This window comes from Staurois parvus, unplaced genomic scaffold (genome assembly GCF_062004578.1).
Source record: "Staurois parvus isolate SC_StPar_1 unplaced genomic scaffold, SC_StPar_1.0 ptg000691l, whole genome shotgun sequence".
NCBI lineage: Eukaryota > Metazoa > Chordata > Amphibia > Anura > Ranidae > Staurois > Staurois parvus.
Genome location: NW_028318487.1, coordinates 1,204,907 through 1,223,920, shown reverse-complemented (window position 1 = coordinate 1,223,920; position 19,014 = coordinate 1,204,907). Strand labels below are relative to the sequence as shown.

The following is a 19,014-nucleotide window of genomic DNA, read 5'->3' as shown; positions in this document are numbered from 1 at the left end:
TTAAAGTGAAATCAATAAAAGAAATGCCAGTTGTCTCAAGAGTCCATCATCTTTAAATATTCAAAAATAAGAAAAGCGCCAAATTAAACCAAACTCAAGCTGCAAACCTAACCCAAAAAAGGTATGTGAAAAAAGAATAAATATAGGAATGCGCTAATTAAATAACAAATAAAAATAATATATAAGTGAAAAATATATAAGTAAAAAAATATTCAAATCACATAATCAACCATAGTGTCCGCTCCATGAGGACGTCGAATGACGAAACGCGTAGGTCAGGGCTTAATGGGTGTGACGTCAAGACGTTCCCCGAGACTGTTGGCTGTTCATCCGTGGTGAGCGGGGCTCGTCCTTTTGTTTGTGAAGGCTGTCATTGCTGCTGTCGGCTGAGACACCATTTCTGTGAGTTTACATCTAGTTTTAATAAATTTTTGGTTTAAATTTGTTCTTTCTTTATCCCTAAGCTTTGCCACATTCTATGAAGAGAGGATGATCATATGATTGAAGGGTTTTTCATCTGTCCTGGTTGGCTTGCTGCAGTACATTGCTCCCATACTTTGGATATTCTCCACAGATCATCGCTCCCAGAGCAATAGCGCTTATGCTGATTTATAATTTGATCAGCATATAGCTCTGGTGAGTTTATTCATTTCATTTGGTGGTGCATTGAATCACGGTGTTATTGTGTGAACACAATATTTCAGTATTCATTTACTTCTATTGCATGATGTTTGGACTTTTGTGATGTGATTTGAATATTTTTTTTTTATTTGAATATGTTTGATTTTTTTTTATTTGAATATATTTTTTTGATTTGAAAATATTTGATTTTTTTTTTATTAGAATATATTTTGTTTATCTACTTTTATGTGATTTGAATATTTTTTTACTTATATATTTTTCACTTATTATTATTTTTATTTGTTATTTAATTAGCGCATTCCTATATTTATTCTTTTTTCACATACATCATCTTTAATTGTTGATGAATCTTTTGCTGTATTTCACTGGCCAATTCTCCTGCTTTTTGTCAGCAATCTGATGATGGGGAAACCCATAATTTTTTTTAGTGGTTAAAAAAAAAAGTTTTACCTTCAAGCTGGGTTCGCCCTTCAGTGCAGTGACTTGTGTTAATGCATGTGAGACACACCAAAGCATTTAGGAAAATGGATGTGCACTATTTCTGGCAATGCAATGCACCACAATGCTTCACAGTTATCCTAGTTCACCACAATAGACAATTTTGAACCCAGCCTTAGTTGTTGAAAAAGCTACAAAAACACATAGGGTTGTGTTTATAAAAATTTGCAAAACTATTTGTCCAACGAAACTGCATGTGAATTCATTCTGTGCAAACGGAGCAAATTGAATGTTATTCACGACAAATGGAATGTTATTCGCCAAAAAAAAAAACTGGGTGAGGAAAATGTTGCACTTTGTCCAACAGATGGAGTCAAGGAGCAAACTTATTTTCTTTCATACTCAGTACCATCTAGTGGCCATAATGCAGTATTGTCCCCATTCACATTTATTTTCAATAAATAACGTTTAGTCTGCAGAGAATATAACTTGGAAACATTTGATTTTGCCCCATTCCCTCAGAATAAATTTACATGGAGTTTACGTGGGCAAACAGCTATGCAATTTTTTGTAAATAAATACAACCCTTTAAGTTAACTGGTTCCGTGCCGCCGTGTAGCAATATTTGTGCTATATACATAATTTTGCATTTCCAGGTAGGGGGCATGCAGGCTCCGTCCTACCCACACTGCCATCGGCGGCTACGGCTATCGATCACCAGGTTCCAGCCGGAGATTCTCCGCCGGCACCCGGCCATCGCTGAAGAACACTGACAGGAGAGAGGTCTGTATGTAAACAATACAGATCTCTCGCCTGTCAGCACTAGCATGCTGCTTTGTTTTGCTCTGCATAGCAGACCAATACAAAGCAGCAAGCTTACACAGTAAAACACACAGTTAACCGTTTGATCTCCCCAGATGTTAACCACTTCCTGCCCAGTGCCATTAGTACAGGTGTCCAGGGGCGGACTGACAACTCATGGGGCCCCCGGGCAATAGGGGATCCAGGGGCGGACTGACAACTCATGGGGCCCCCGGGCAATAGGGGATGATGGGACCCCTGTGTCCTTACGCAAACTCAAAAAAGCCTATGAAAAAGGTACCAGGGGCATCTCATGGGGCCCCCCACTGACCCCGGGCCCTCGGGCAGTGCCCGAGTTTCCAAATGGTCAGTCCGCCCCTGAGGGGATCAAGGGGCCCCTGTGTCCTTGCCCAAACTCAAAAAAGCCTATGAAAAAGGTACCAGGGGCACCTCATGGGGCCCCCTACTGACTCCAGGCCCTCCAAATGGTCAGTCCGCCCCTGCAGGTGTCAGTGCTTTTTTATTAGTGATCACTGTATTATTGTCACTGGGGATCTGGGGATGTCAGTGGCAGCTAGTCAGTCCCCCCCCCCCCATCCCGTGTCAGAATGTCTGCCGCAGTCCCGCTATAAGTTGCTGATCGCCGCCATCACTAGTATAAAAAGAAAATTCCAGTATCTATACCGCCATTTGTAGACGCTATAACTTTCACATAAACCAATTAGTTTACATGTATTGGGATATTTTTTTAGCAAAAACATGTCGCAGAATACGTTTTGGCCTAAATTTATGCCAAAATTAGATTTAAAAAAAAAAAATTTACTGGATGTTTTATAGCAAAAAGGTTTATTCCCCAAAATTGTCACTTTTTTTGTTTATAGCGCAAAAAATAAAAAACGCACAGGCGATCAAATACCACCAAAAGAAGGCTCTATTTGTGGGGAGAAAAAAAGGCCATAAATTTAATTTGGGTGCAGCATTGCATGACCGCGCAATTGTCAGTTTAAGTAATGCAATGCCACATCACAAAAAATGGTCTGGTCAAGAAGGGGGGGAAATTCTCTGGAGGGCAAATGGGCATATTTAGATTACAGATGACTTTGTGATCTGGGTTATGAACAATATTTCACAGAGAAACTTCATTCTCCATAAAAATTGCTTGTTTTAAACGGGGAGAGACTAATTAATGATAACTGGGACTAGAAATGCCCAAGCATAGTCCATAAACTTTCATTTTCCAACATTTACAAGGAAAAAAAAGTTTGGGCATTATGGGGAAGTGTAGAATCCTGGCCTCAAAATGATTGCATTAAGTTCCAATTGAACAAAGAGCAATAGATAATTGTTTTTAAAGTAATCACAAGTAAGTGCTGTTATCATATGAATGCCCTTTTAATTCTACTTCCTCAAAATGTAACAAAGCTAAAAGTTTATAAAAGCTTATAGTATCAATGAATCATGGGAATCTATTGACTCATTGTTATAGTAGCAACAAAAAAGAACTTGTTCCCCTCAACCTTTTCATCCCTGAGGAGCCCCTGAAATAATTTACTGGTCTGTGGCAACACCTGCAAATAATAATTGTACCCACAGTTATCAGTACATCAGCATGACCACTAAATTGTAGAATTTATAAATATAAGAAAAAAGTAATATGGCGTACCTAACATACACTAGTTGCCAAAATTGTGGATATACCTTCTGATTTTGTCAGTTTTGGTTGAAATCTTTACTTACTCCCTTGTTTTTGAACTGCCAACAAAGAAAGAAAAGGGTCAAATGGGCCAAGGAACATCAAAATTGGACAACAGAAGATTGGAAAAAAATTATTTGGCGTGATGAAACACGAATTTCTATTTTCGGAAGCAATGGTGTTCGATACGTGCGAAGAAGGCCAAGTGAAGAATGCCTTCCCGACTGCATGACAGCAACAATGAAACACCCTCAAAGCGTCATGATATGGAGCTGCATGTCTTGGTATGGTGTTGGATGAATGCAGGTTATTGGTGGAATTATTAATGAAGAGCGATACATCAAAGAGGTCCTGGAACCAAAGATCCCATCAATAAGCGACTTATCGGACAAAGGTACAGAATTTATTTTTCAACAGGATGGAGCTCCATTGCATACAGCTGGTGAATGCCTTAAATGGTTCAATGACAAGAAAATTCCTCAGCTTCTCTGGCCTGGAAATAGCCCTGACTTGAATCCCATCAAAAATCTGTGGTCAAGATTGAAAAGCATGGTCTGAAGCAAGAATCCAAGCAACAAGCCTCAATGAGTCCTCACTTGCTGCTTAGATTCTTGCTCGAGATCATGTTATAATCAATTCCTGGCATCATATGGTACATTTCCAGTCAAAATTTAACTATTTAAAGATTTTTTTGTTAAGGCATTAATTTTCTATATTAAATTTTACTTGTGCTATGACATTTGTAGAGATTTTTATATAAAAAGTACTTAGGGTTAACCCTTTGAGGACCAAGGGACGTATGTTTGTAATCTGATTAAGAACTTAAAACTCTTTCTTTTTTTTTGGTTTGAGTCAAAATATTAGTTCTTATCAACAAACAACAAATGGATCTGGCTTTTTGCCAATTATTTCATGAAATGGCTTAGTTACAGCAACTGAAGTGTACGAACTTTAAAAACAAAAAAAATTGATTCTTTTGGCGTTCCAAAACCTTACGGTCCTCAAAGGGTTTTTAAACTGCAAAAGTTTGTAAAAATGTAAGGTGTCTCCACAATTTCGGCCACTAGTGTATTTGGCTCCCGGGGTGGATCTTTTTTTTTTACGCTCTCTGCTCTGTACACATTTTTGGCAATAACTGAATTGAAATTAAAGCCTAAGTGCATCTAAAATCAAAAACAGAAAAATCAGCACAAGGGACATAACGTACAGTCAAATCGGTTCTGTCCTTTGTGCTTATACCTCTTTTGTTAGGGGAAAATTCTCCTCCATCTATTTCCCACAACTGCCACTGTAATGTACCAGTGCGGTGGGGAGTTTATAGACCTGGGGCTGTCGGCAAGAGTGCTAGACTATGTCCATCTTTTCCACCCAGCTCTTTCATTCATAGGAGTCGTACTACAGTGTCTATAAATAAAACAAAGATCTTTGTGCCTGCTTTGGAACTGACCCTGGCCTGTTTATTGACGATGCCTCTGCTTGCCGCCTGAACTATCAACCATGATTCTGCCTTCCACCTGAACTGACCTAGGCCTGTTAATAGGGGGTAGACCTTTCAATTTCCACCACAAAAGTAAAAAAAAGGGGTGTGGTCTCCCGATTGACATTATTGACCAAATATTGCCACAGCCAAATTTGGTTAATGTCATTGTCCAACTATGACCATATTTGGTCAGTGATGCTAATTTTGCCCCTTTGTTTTCATGGCCCTAGACACCCCACCATTAAATGAATGGGGCTGAGTGATGTCACTCATCGCATCCACTGCATCCTTCACGACTATTACCAAAAAGGAAGCTGTCATGTATAGTAGTGGGATTTCTACCGCTATTAAATATAACTGCTTGGTTGCAGCAGAACAAGTAAAATATCGGGCATTTGGTCAAACCCCTGAACAGCCAAAGTTCAGTTCAAACTTGTGTTTAGACCATACTTTAGAATGCAAGTGTACAATCCAAACGCACACAAGTTAAAAATGGCTGTGTGTATAAGTGGGTGCTGCAGCGACCGTCGGCTGGAACCGAACAGAATCAGCATGGAAAAATATCACCAGCACACCAAGAATCACCAATATGGGTCCAAAAGTTGTAGCCTCCTTGGCGGTATTCCTGAGTGTAGCTCGGGGTAAAGTTTCAGTACCACAAGCGGTACACTCGGGCTACATTCGGGCTTACCATGCGGCGCTGCTCCGCGATACCTCGGTCACTTACCTTGTCCTGCGCTCCCGCGATGTCTCTCCTGCAGTGTCCCCGGCAATGTAATCCTGCGGATGCCGGCATCTGTCTTCTGGGTTCTGTTCCTGCAAGCGTCAGGACGTACGGGGACGGAACAGCGGGAAATTTGAAAATGACAAAAAGTGACATTCACAAAAATCACTAAAATAACATTAACATAGTAAAACATTCCTGTATCAAACCATTTCACATACATTTTGTCCCGAGTGCTTTGTCCGGCGCCCTGCCTGCATTTTTACTGTTCTTATTGCCTGGAAACTGAGAAACGTCCATGGGGTCCAAAAAGCGTCCCTTTAGGTCAAAAGCGGTTTTAGACCGGATAGAGAACAGCGATAGTAAATCAGAACCACTTGCAGAATTGAGTGATAATGATTCGTGGGGAAATTCATCATCAGACACTGAAAACGATTCTGCGACTTTGCTCAGCGATGTGCGAACTTGGCGCTATATTTCAAATGTCAGTGTTTTTGGTTTGATTACCGTATTTTTTGCTTCATAAGACGCACTTTTTTCCCCCCAAAAAAGGGGGGAAAATGTCAGTGTGTCTTATGGAGCGAATATAAAGCGGCCGGTCCGGTATTTTTGCGGCCACCATGTCAGAATACTGGGCCGGCCACTCAGCTGTTCACTCTTGCAGGGCCTTACCTGTTCCTTGCTCCAGCGCTGCACAGTCTTCCCGCGCTGGCTTCTGTGACAGCCGGGTGCTCACTGCGCATGTGCTGCGCTTTGTGAATGATCCGGTGTCTTCTGGGACACATGAAAGGTCCCAAAAGGCGCCTGGCCATTCACAAAGCGCAGCACTTCTCGCACATGCGCAGTGGGCACCCGGCTGTCACAGAAGCCAGCCAGGGAAGAAGAGGGAAGGCAATTCCGCGGAAGTGGGAGCGGGTACCTGTCAAATTCAGGTACCCACTCCCCCTCCCTCCCCAAAGGTCAGCAGTCTCTGGTCATTCCCTGCACTGTCTGCAGTCTCTGGTCATTCCCTACACTGTCTGCAGTCTCTAGTCATTCCCTGCACTGTCTGCAGTCTCTGGTCATTCCCTGCACTGTCTGCAGTCTCTGGTCATTCCCTGCACTGTCCGCAGTCTCTGGTCATCCCCTGTACTGTGTCCGCAGTCTCTGGTCATCCCCTGTACTGTGTCCGCAGTCTCTGGTCATCCCCTGTACTGTGTCCGCAGTCTCTGGTCATCCCCTGTACTGTGTCTGCAGTCTCTGGTCATCCCCTGTACTGTTCGCAGTCTCTGGTCATCCCCTGCACTGTGTCCGCAGTCTCTGGTCATCTCCTGCACTGTGTCCGCAGTCTCTGGTCATCTCCTGTACTGTGTCCGCAGTCTCTGGTCATCTCCTGCACTGTGTCCGCAGTCTCTGGTCATCTTCTGTACTATGTCCGCAGTCTCTGGTCATCTCCTGTACTGTGTCCGCAGTCTCTGGTCATCTCTTGTACTGTGTCCGCAGTCTCTGGTCATCTCCTGTACTGTGTCAGCAGTCTCTGGTCAACCCCTGTACTGTGTCTGCAGTCCATTGGTTCAGAATATTTTTTTTTCTTGTTTTTCACCTCTAAAACCTAGGTGCGTCTTATGGAGCGAAAAATACGGTATATGATTGAATTAAATTTATTATTATTATATTATTATTTTTATGATTATTTATTAAATTCTAATTTATTATTTCGTGTTTTAAGTTTTATCATACCCGGGATGTTTACTAGACTCTTGTTCGGACAGATTTCAGTGAGTTATTCCTAAGAATTACAGGCCTACAATATAAAACGCCAAATTTCCATGCAAAATAATGGTACCGCTTTCAGCACCAAAAATCTGAAATAATCATACCGCCAGGGAGGTTAATGAACGATCACATAGTTACAGCAAGGCAACGTTTTGGAGTCTCGCAGGACCCCTTCATCAGGCATGTGACCTGATGAAGGGGTCCTGCGAGACTCTGAAACGTTGCCTTGCTGTAACTATGTGATCGTTTATTAAAACTTTTGGACCCATATTGGTGATCCTCGGTGTGCTGGTGACGTTTTCCCTTCCTGGACCATACTTTAAACTCAGGCCTAGATGTAATTGCCCAGTCCACCCCACTCCATTTATTCCATAACCTGGAAACCTATTTTTGATAAGAGAATGAGTTCACCTGGATCAGGATGATCTGCCACAAACAGAAGTTTCACTGTAAATCATTGAATTTCTGGGCTGACAGATCTGCTTTTTTTGGGAGCTAGTAAAGAGCTGCTTTCGATAACTTACTAGATCACCTACGAATCATCTAAAGTAGGGGTAGGCAACCTTTCAGAGGCTGATATCTACCTGAACAATACGGAATAAATCAAAGATCCCTGGGGGGGAGGGAAGGTGTTGGGGAAGGCGCCCCTTAATAAAAAACTATCAAGCCCCCTCAAAAAGACGGCATGAAGAACACATAGTGTGTCACAGTAGTATACTCTGTCCCACTTCATGTCATTTCTTATCATCCCCAACAATAGTGGCCTATATGGCAGCCCCCACACTAATGTTCTCTGCCCCTCTGCCCGCCTACACAGCAGTGTCCTCTGCCCCCTACACATCACCCCCCCCCCACTGAAGTGTTCGCTGCCCCTCTGCCCCCCATAGCAATTTCCTCTGACACTCATAGCAGTATGCTCTGCCCCTTTACATAACCCCTCCCCCCACCCACTGTAGTGTTCTCTGCCCCTCTGCTTTCCCCTCATAGCAGTGTCCTCTGCCTCCTCCACCCCTCCCTGTAGTATACGCTGCCCCTTTGTCCCCCATAGCTGTGTCCTCTGCCTCCTCCACATCACCCCTCACCCCACTGTAGTGCCCCTCAGCCCCCCAAAGCAGTATCCCCTTCCCCCACCATAGCAGTGTCCTCTGTTCCCTCCGCATGACCCCCCCCCCCGCCGTAGTGTCTGATGCCCGTCTGCCCCCCCCCCCATAGCAGTGTCCTCTACCCCCCTTCACATCACCCCCTCCCACTGTAGTGTCTGCTGCCCCTCTGCCCCCCCTTCGCAGTTTCCTCTGCCTTCTTCACATCACCCCCCATTGTAGTGTCCACTGCCCCCACAGAAGTTCCCTGTGCCCCCCTCCCAGCAGTATCCTTTTTCCCCTTCACACCATCCCCTGGACACAAACAGGATTGTGCAGGTAGCATTCTCCTACCTGTTGCAAGGTGTATGCAGAGTAGAGAGCAGGAGGGTAGGCAGCACAGTATTGGATGGAGGGCAAGAGCGGGAGCTGCCGGAGTTAACTTTCCATATTAAGCTGGTGACTGGTTGCTAAGACCGCCCGGCTTCCTAACAACTAACCTCCTGCTGGCTAACTGCAACAGCTCCTGATCCTGTCCTCTGTCCACTGTGCTGCCTCTCCACTCGGCTATGAAGTGAGAGAGACGGAGGCTGAGGGGAAGGACCGACTAAGGCATCTTCAAGATCTCCCTGTTGGCTGTCCGTGGTCAACAGGTAGATCGCGATCAACGGGTTGCCATCCCCGGATCTAAAAGAAGCCCAGGACCACATATTAGGCCCTCTGAGACATGACATTTGTCTGATCAAATTGATACTAAAAAACATACATCACTGACCACTTTATTAGGTACACCTGTTTAATTGCTTGATAACACAAATTTCTGATCAATCACATGGCAGAAATTCAATGCATTTAGGCATCTAGACGTGGTGAAGATGACTTGCTGAAGTTCAAACCGAGCATCAGAATGGGGAAGAAAGGGGATTTAAGTGACTTTGAATGTGGCATGGTTGTTGGTGCCAGACGGGCTGGTCAAAAACTGCTGATCTACTGGGATTTTCACACACAACCATCTCTAGGGTTTACAGAGAATGGTCCGAAAAAGAAAAAATCCAGTTAGGGGCAGTTGTGTGGAGGAATATCCCCCCTTATGTATTATACATGGAGATCATATCCCCCCTTATGTATTATACATGGAGATCATATCCCCCCTTATGTATTATACATGGAGATCATATCCCCCCTTATGTATTATACATGGTGATCATACCCCCCTTATATATTATACATGGAGATCATATCCCCCCCTTATGTATTATACATGGTGATCATATCCCCCCTTATGTATTATACATGGAGATTATATCCCCCCTTATGTATTATACATGGAGATCATATCCCCCCTTATATATTATACATGGAGATCATATCCCCCTTATGTATTATACATGGAGATCATATCCCCCTTATGTATTATACATGGAGATCATATCCCCCCTTATGTATTATACATGGTGATCATACCCCCCTTATATATTATACATGGAGATCATATCCCCCCTTATGTATTATACATGGAGATCATATCCCCCCCTTATGTATTATATATGGAGATCATATCCCCTTATGTATTATACATGGAGATCATATCCCCCCTTATGTATTATACATGGTGATCATATCCCCCTTATGTAATATACATGGAGATCATATCCCCCTTATGTATTATACATGGAGATCATATCCCCCTTATGTATTATACATGGAGATCATATCCCCCTTATGTATTATACATGGAGATCATATCCCCCTTATGTATATGGAGATCATATCCCCCTTATGTATTATACATGGAGATCATATCCCCCCTTATGTATTATACATGGAGATCATATCCCCCCTTATGTATTATACATGGAGATCATATCCCCCCTTATGTATTATACATGGAGATTATATCCCCCCTTATGTATTATACATGGAGATCATATCTCCCCTTATGTATTATATATGGAGATCATATCCCCTTATGTATTATACATGGAGATCATATCCCCCCTTATGTATTATACATGGAGATCATATCCCCCCTTATGTATTATACATGGAGATCATATCCCCCCTTATATATTATACATGGAGATCATATCCCCCCTTATGTATTATACATGGTGATCATATCCCCCTTATGTATATGGAGATCATATCCCCCTTATGTATTATACATGGAGATCATATCCCCCCTTATGTATTATACATGGAGATCATATCCCCCCTTATGTATTATACATGGAGATTATATCCCCCCTTATGTATTATACATGGAGATCATATCTCCCCTTATGTATTATACATGGAGATCATATCTCCCCTTATGTATTATATATGGAGATCATATCCCCTTATGTATTATACATGGAGATCATATCCCCCCTTATGTATTATACATGGAGATCATATCTCCCCTTATGTATTATACATGGAGATCATATCCCCCTTATGTATTATACATGGAGATCATATCCCCCCTTATGTATTATACATGGAGATCATATCCCCCCTTATGTATTATACATGGAGATCATATCCCCCCTTATGTAATATACATGGAGATCATATCCCCCTTATGTATATGGAGATCATATCCCCCCTTATGTATTATACATGGAGATCATATCCCCCTTATGTATTATACATGGAGATCATATCCCCCTTATGTATTATACATGGAGATCATACCCCCCCTTATGTATTATACATGGAGATCATATCCCCCCCTTATGTATTATACATGGAGATCATATCCCCCCTTATGTATTATACATGGAGATCATATCCCCCCTTATGTATTATACATGGAGATCATATCCCCCCCTTATGTATTATACATGGAGATCATATCCCCCTTATGTATTATACATGGTGATCATATCCCCCTTATGTATTATACATGGAGATCATATCCCCCTTATATATTATACATGGAGATCATATCCCCCCTTATGTATTATACATGGAGATCATATCCCCCCCCTTATGTATTATACATGGAGATCATATCCCCCTTATGTAAAAATAAAATGACCTCTACTGATGTGTGTTCCATGTGTGGGTGGTGCTGCATTAGTTAAAACTCTTACTTTCATTCATCCCACAGATTACTGTAAGCGCTGAACCCATTGAAATTTCAGTTCCACCAATAGTACAGCAACCATAGTGAATCCCTCTCTCTTCACCTCGTTCGTTTGTAAAATGATTTGTAATCTTTTTGCAAAATGTAAGATGTTCTGCGAATAGATGAGGGGAGAAGAGAGGCCGATGAACGTTGCAATCACTGAATGGAATGGATGAGGTGGAGAGCAAACAACCCACTAGCATCACTATCGAGTCACACCAAACTCAACTTTAAAATCGTGCGACTTACAATGAAGTCGCACGATTTCAAAGTTGGATGACATGCCGATTTCAGGTGCGATTTTCATCTGACACAGATGTCTATGCAAATCGTACCAAGCGAAGTAGTGAATGCACTACTTCAGAAATCGGTGCCCCTCCGACCCAGCCTGAACGGCACTGATATGACCGCTCTAATTGCAGACAATAGGGTGCGACTTGGCATGCGAGTTGCAAGTCACATGGCATGAAATCACAAGCCAATTTGCAACCAGTGTGACCGGGACTTTCAGCACTCTGTGGTAGTGATGAGATGGGGTTCATTCCAAACCAAAGTTGGCTGAAGCTAGCAATTAGCTCGTTGGGCCAATGAGCTGTGGGGGGGAGGGGGGAATTCTACCACCCCACAGCTAATGAACCTGATTGGACAGGGATGCTTGTGACATCATTGACTTATTATGAGCACATGGCCATGTTGATGTCATGAGCAGGGCCGTGTGGGTACCACTGGTCCACCTGTATGGGGCCCTGGCCAGCAGGGGGCCCAGGCAGCTGTGTGAATCAGATGTAGGCAGGGAGGGTGATCGGCACGGTGTGGGGGGGGGGTAATTACTGGAACCAATCCCCTATATGGCTCTCTCTACAGCAGATGAGAGCTAGCTTTTTCTCTTCTCCCTCCCGCTGGCTTTCAGCTGCTGCAAAGAGGGACATACCGGGGATCGTTTCCAGTAATTGCCCCCCCGCCTCACCCATCACCCTCCCTGTGCACCATGGATTTACCCCTGATGCCCATGCCCCCCTGTGTGCCCCCACGTCCGCAATGCTGCCGGATTCCTTCCTCACATTTACCAGCCCCTTCCTTTCTTGAATGAACACAATGAGTGATCGGTACCTCTCCCTCACTCTGTTCATTCATAACTGAAGCATAGTAAACTTTGTTTTCTTTGCGGGGGGCCCTGTCAGGTTGGCTGTATGGGGCCCTGTGGTTTCTAACAGCAACCCTGGTCATGAGCATCTCTGTTCAGAATTCAAAACTAATCTTGGAAAGTATTATTTATTTTACAGAAATTCATCTTCGACATGGGTGCTGAGGGCAGAAGGGCACGTGATGCATGAAGGAAGCCCATTCAAGTATATTAGAAAGCAGCGCTAATGTGAGGGGGCGTGTGGCCCCAAACGCAGATTTAGTGGATGCGTGGAACAGACGTTCAACAGTAGTGGGTCAATCAACAGTAGGTCCAGGGTTACAGGTAGGTTGTCCGGTAGTGCCATCTTGGAGTCTACAAACATAGTGCTGCACATGCGTATAGTGGGGCCACAGTGTCTAAGGTGGGTAGGGGCTGAAGGATGCTATTATGTGACATTAAAGCTCAACGCCAGAACAGGGGCGGACTGACAACCCATGGGACCTCCAGGCAATTGGGGATCGTGGGGCCCCTCTGTCCTCGCACACACTCAAACCACTCTCAAAAAAGCCTATGAAAGGTACCAGGGGCATCTCATGGGGCCCCCTACTGACTCCGAGCAGTGCCCGAGTACCCGAATGGTCAGTGCGCCCCTGCACCAGAATTAATAGCAAAAAATATTTCCCCCCCCCCATTCATAATTATATGTTAGGTAAATTGCTGAGTAATGTGCATCTCTCTGAAATCCGTACAGGGTCAAAACTCCGGCCTAGAAAGCCATAGTACTACTAAAATGGGTACCTCTGCAAACATGTACAGTCCTAGCAAACATATTTCAGATATTTCTGCTAGTAGATAGTCATGTGGAGAGTGAAAACATTTGTTTTGTTTCCGATCGATTCATGAACCCCTTCCCGCCAGCGCCTCCCGGCCCTTTAAGAGTTTCAGACGCCGGGAGGCAGGGTGGGTGGGACCTGGTTTAGGGATCATGTGACCGCTACGTCATCATGGTGGTCACATGATTGGGAAAGGTCCTGATCGAAAGAGCAGACCGGGACCTTTCCGTGAGTACCGGACATGTGTGCTGAGAGCTCGCAGGGCGCGCGCTCTCAGCACATATGTTTTTTCTTACCTTAACGCAAATGTGCGGACGCTCGATGTCTAGGCCCAGATGTCGGGAGGCCGCACATTTGTGTGCGGCCGGCATAAAGGGGTTCAGTTACTATTTTCATTTTGATGCATTCGTTATGAAATTTGTTTAGTTCACTTTCGTTGATTCGTTTTCAACCGGATTAAAAATTTTTTCCAATGGGTTTGAAGTATTTCAATTGAATACGAAAATATCTAATTGATCCAAATTCATTGTGAAGAATAGCTGGTTCTTCTCTATTCAAAATTCGAATTTCAGAAGACGGGTTTCTTTCTATTCTATTATTTTCTATTCTATTCTGTTCTGTTCTATTCTATTCTACGATTATGTTCCATTCTATTCTTTTCTATTTTATTGATTTGTTTTCTATTTTATTCTCTTCTTTTATGTTCTATTCTGTGCTGTTCTGTTTTACTCTATTATTTTCTGTTCCATTCTATTCTGTTTTAGTCTATTTTATTCTTCAAATTTTGGAAGACAGCTATATTCTATTTTATTGTATTCTAGTCTATTCTTTTCTTCTCTATTCTTTCTATTCTTTTATTTTCTATTCTATTCTTTTGTAATTTATTCCTTTATTTTCTAGTCTATTTTTTTCTATTTTTTAAATTTCCTATTCTATTCTATTCTTTTACTATTATTATTCTATTCTGTTTTACTCTATTCTTTCTATAATTTTTTCTGTTCTATTCTTTTCTATTTATTCTTTACTATTCTATTCTTGTATATTATATTTTATTTAGTTCTTTTACATTGTGTTCTGTTTTGCTCTCTTCTTTCATTTTCTGTTCCGTTCTTTTATATTATATTCTATTTTATTCTTTTCTATTCTTTATGAAATTTAGAATTAAAAAAAAATTTGGATGTTCTATTCTTTCTATTTTATTCTATCTTTTTTTATTCTGTTCATTTATATTCTCTTCTTTTCTATTCTGTTTTATTCTTTTCTTTTAAAAATTCTAATTTCAGAATACGACTATGTTCAGCAATATGTCTATATTTCAAATTTGTTTTCAAATCCAATTTAATTAAAGTTTCAGACGAGATTTAGTTTCGTTATTGCAGATTCATTTAAATTTATTTTTATTGTAATTCGGAAATTCGAATGCATCCAGATCTCAGAATAACAAACAATTTCATATGAATTTTGATTTGGAATGAAATAATTAGCACGTCTACTAATAAATATTTTTTTTTTATTAATGCATAAGGGATGGAGTACATGTTCAATATTTCCACCCATGTCAAACACCTATGTATCCTTTAGGTGTCCTAGATTCTGTAATATGCAGGGGTGTATTTACCACAAGGCAAACAAGGCATTTGCCTAGGGCGGCATTTTTCAGGGGGGCAGCACTGCCGCTAGAAAGAAGGGAGACATGCGGCATGAGGACCTGGTGGGTTCCGAGAGATGCTGGGGGTTTCATGACAGTGTATGCACAGCCCAACTCTTGTTCCTGGGGATGTCCAGCTATGAAGGTGATGGTGGCTGGTGTATGGGGGGCAGTGGTAATGGAAGGCTCGGGTGGAGGGCAGGGGTATTCTTGGTCAATGTCAGGCTCTTTCTGCAGGGGGGGGCCTAGGGCAGCACAAAGCCTAAATACACCATTGGTAATATGTATTACCTTTCATGAACAGTTATTGTTGGCCTATTTGTGGAGACAAAGAGGTCCATTGCATAGGTCTACTGTACCCTTGGCCATGCTGTACCCTTGTAAGCTAACCCCCTATGACTACGTGCCTTCGCACGAAACGCGTCAGGCAGCGGCTACAGCGGTGTGACGTCACGCCGACCGGCGCCACGAGGGCCCCGGCGGCCATTTGTTATCTTTGTATGGTCAGTATCTCTCCTGCCTCTGCTTGTATACTGTGTGTCTTTGGGAATAAATACCCCTTGCCTATAAGGTATCACACTATTTGGCCTCCTTTGTTCTTTGGGCTCCGGTGGGAGCCCTTTACATCTGCAGAGCGGCCTTTTTTCTTCTATGTGTGGCAAACACCATCAAGTGGCGAGGGGCTTTTGTGACCAGATCTGACCAGATCCATATGAGGACCCTAGGATTATCTGCTTTGAATGCGCATTTGGATTGCGTATCTGGTGAGTGCGCAATCTTTATACCTTTATCACCTCATCCACGAATCCAGGCATTGGAGCTTTTTGAAGACTCTCTTGGGTTTTGAACACGTTATGGACTATACTTATTTTAGTCACCGTTTTGCACTTTAACAGCACCTTAACATTGGTTTATATAATTATATAAGTGTATATTTATCAAGTTAGCGCTGCACCTCTCCCTTTTATGTACCCTTGAAATTGTTTGTTTCTGCTAAAAAAAAAATGAGTTGAGCAAAAAAATATTTTCCAAATGCTGTAATTATAAATATAGAAAAGGAGCTCCACAAACGTCATTTATTGCTGTTTAATAGCAGACGACAAATTAAACATTCTGTGATTTTACAAGCTGTATATCGTAATAATTCAGTATAGCTTTAGCTAAGACAGCAGCAAAGTTGGGGCGCTCAGCACTTTCCCGAATCCACCTTGGAAGCTCAATTTGAATGGCATCAACTTCGCCAGATATTTTAGACCCATGGGTGGCAACAATGTAACCTCCGGAAAAGTAGTTGCCACCATTGGGCCCGGGATTTGACGGTGAGGGGACACTAACATAACTAGCATTTTGCTCTTCGATGAGTTTTCCCAAACTGTCGTTGCCACGAAGCAAACTATTGAAAGTAGTGTCCGGGCGTCTTCTGGACAATGCATATATGGAGGTGTCAGCAGCTTTGAAATTTCCAGAATCCAAGTTAGTTTTGGAAATGAGATATCCAAGCTCTACCCACCCTTCAGCGTGAGAGTGACCATGAATGTCGATGAGCAAACCTGTTGACATGCGAGACTTGGCAGTACGAATAAAACCCATAAATTCTTCCCAGGCTTGCTCTGCTTCGGGAACACCAAAGGCAGCCTCATCCTTGTCTCTGTTAGGATCCAATTTAGACCTTGATAGGTTGTTAATGACCACATGAGGACAGTATCCTGATGTCAGACGGCATATCTCTTTTGCCACAGCTGATGCCATTTCTTGGGTATAGAGATCCTTCACCGTTGTAACCTTACAATTAGTTGTGTCTGTTGTTGTCCCTGTTGGACAGGAATGCACATAGTGACACGTTCCTGTAGCTTTTTCCCAGCAGCCAGCATCTCGAGAAGGTATGGAAGAGGGTGTCAAAGATCCTCCATGGGGAACTGTCAGGATTAGACTTAAGTTTCCAACCTGGTACTCTGTATACTTGTTCTTACCAAAAATAACTTCTTGAGCACCACTTGTGTCCAACAGGAAGATGAGCGGGAAAATCAGCCACAACATTTTTGGGTGAAAACAATAGTTTCTACTCCTATTAAACAAAACCAGATAAAGATGTATGTCAGCTTGACCTGCTATATTATGAAGTACAATTCTTTAACATTTTGGTACAAAAAGAAACAGTAAACTTTAATAACTACCTGAAAAACACTCCTGGGTCCTAATACCCATAGAATCTAGGAGGTATACTGTAGGAACTTCAATTCCTAAACTTACATGCTAAAGTAGCCACATGTTTCCATCTAAACACACACCACCCCCCACTGACTTCTCCATCACGTCCAACAATGCCACCATCAGGCCCGCCCCACAAGCCAGAGTACTTGGGGTCATACTTGACTCCAATCTATCCTTCCAGCCCCAAGTCCAATCACTAACAAACTCATGCAGACTCCACCTCCGCAACATCGCCATAATCCGCACGTTCCTAACCCCAGACACTACTAAACAGCTCATCCACTCCCTCATCATATCACGACTCGACTACTGCAACTCCCTCCTCACTGGCCTGCCTCGCCACAGGCTATCCCTGCTTCAGTCGATCCTGAATACCGCAGCCAGACTCATTCACCTTACCAACCGCTCCGTTTCCGCCACCCCCCTCTGCCAATCCCTCCACTGGCTTCCGATTGCCCAACAGATCAAATTCAAAATCCTAACACTGACATACAAAGCTGTCCATCATACTGCCCCAAACTACATCACTGACCTAATATCTAAATACCACCCAACACGCACTCTCCACTCCTCACAAGACCTCCTTCTCTCTAGTTTCCTGGTCCCCTCCTCCCATGTCCGCCTCCAGGACTTCTCCAGGGCGTCACCCATCCTCTGGAACTCCCTACCCCAATCCATCAGACTATCACCTACTCTCCTCTCCTTTAGGCGCACCCTGAAAACCCACCTCTTCAGGGAAGCCTACCCCACCCCCTGCAAATTGCCGACCTCCTCCACTCTTCCTACCACTCCATCCCCCACAGCCATTTCCTCCTGTACCACTATCCCCTCCCTCCTAGATTGTAAGCTCGAAAGAGCAGGGCCCTTGAACCCCTCGTGTACCACATTGTATAGTTATCATACTGTCGCATGTTCTGTCTCCCATTATAATGTACATTATAATCAAAGGCATTAATACTGTATAGGGACATGATAAAAAAAAATTGTAAATGCATTGAAAACCAATTAATCCGTTCCAGAGGTAAAAAAAAAAAAAAGTAAAAAAAAGTATTTTATCTGTTCAAAACTCTATATAAAAGTGCACATTAAAAGCATAAATACTGTACAGGGACATGATAAAAGAAAATTTGTAAATGCATTGAAAAAAGTAAAAAAAAGTCTTATCGGTTTAAATCTCTTTTTAAGGACATAGTACTGTACAGGGACATGATTAAAAAACAAGTTGTAAATGCATTGAAAACCAATTAATCCGTTCGTATTGCGAGAAAAAATTTGTAAACTGAGCTATTATTTTCAATGGATTTTCATTCGTAAACTGAGAATTACATTAACTGAGGCGTTTGTAAACCGAGATACGCCTGTGTGTATATATATATATACAGTACGTACAGTTGTGCTCAAAAGTTTGCATCACCTAGAAGAAATCGTGAAATTTTGGTATTGATATTGAAAATATGGCTGATCATGCC

The 19,014-nt window shown here is 42.5% G+C and overlaps 1 protein-coding gene across 1 annotated transcript; it reads right to left on the bottom strand.

Annotated features, from left to right (window-relative positions):
- Nucleotides 1-16,398: 16,398 nt before the first annotated feature.
- On the bottom strand, nucleotides 16,399-17,393 carry LOC149446765 (uncharacterized). Its single transcript, XM_089652712.1, has one exon. The coding sequence runs from the start codon at nucleotides 17,369-17,371 to the stop codon at nucleotides 16,439-16,441; it is 933 nt and encodes a 310-aa protein (XP_089508838.1). The 5' UTR covers nucleotides 17,372-17,393; the 3' UTR covers nucleotides 16,399-16,438.
- Nucleotides 17,394-19,014: the final 1,621 nt, after the last annotated feature.

Coding starts and splice junctions, on each gene's coding strand:
- LOC149446765 (XM_089652712.1), bottom strand. CDS start 17,371: ATGTTGTGGCTGATTTTCCCGCTCATCTTCCTGTTGGACACAAGTGGT.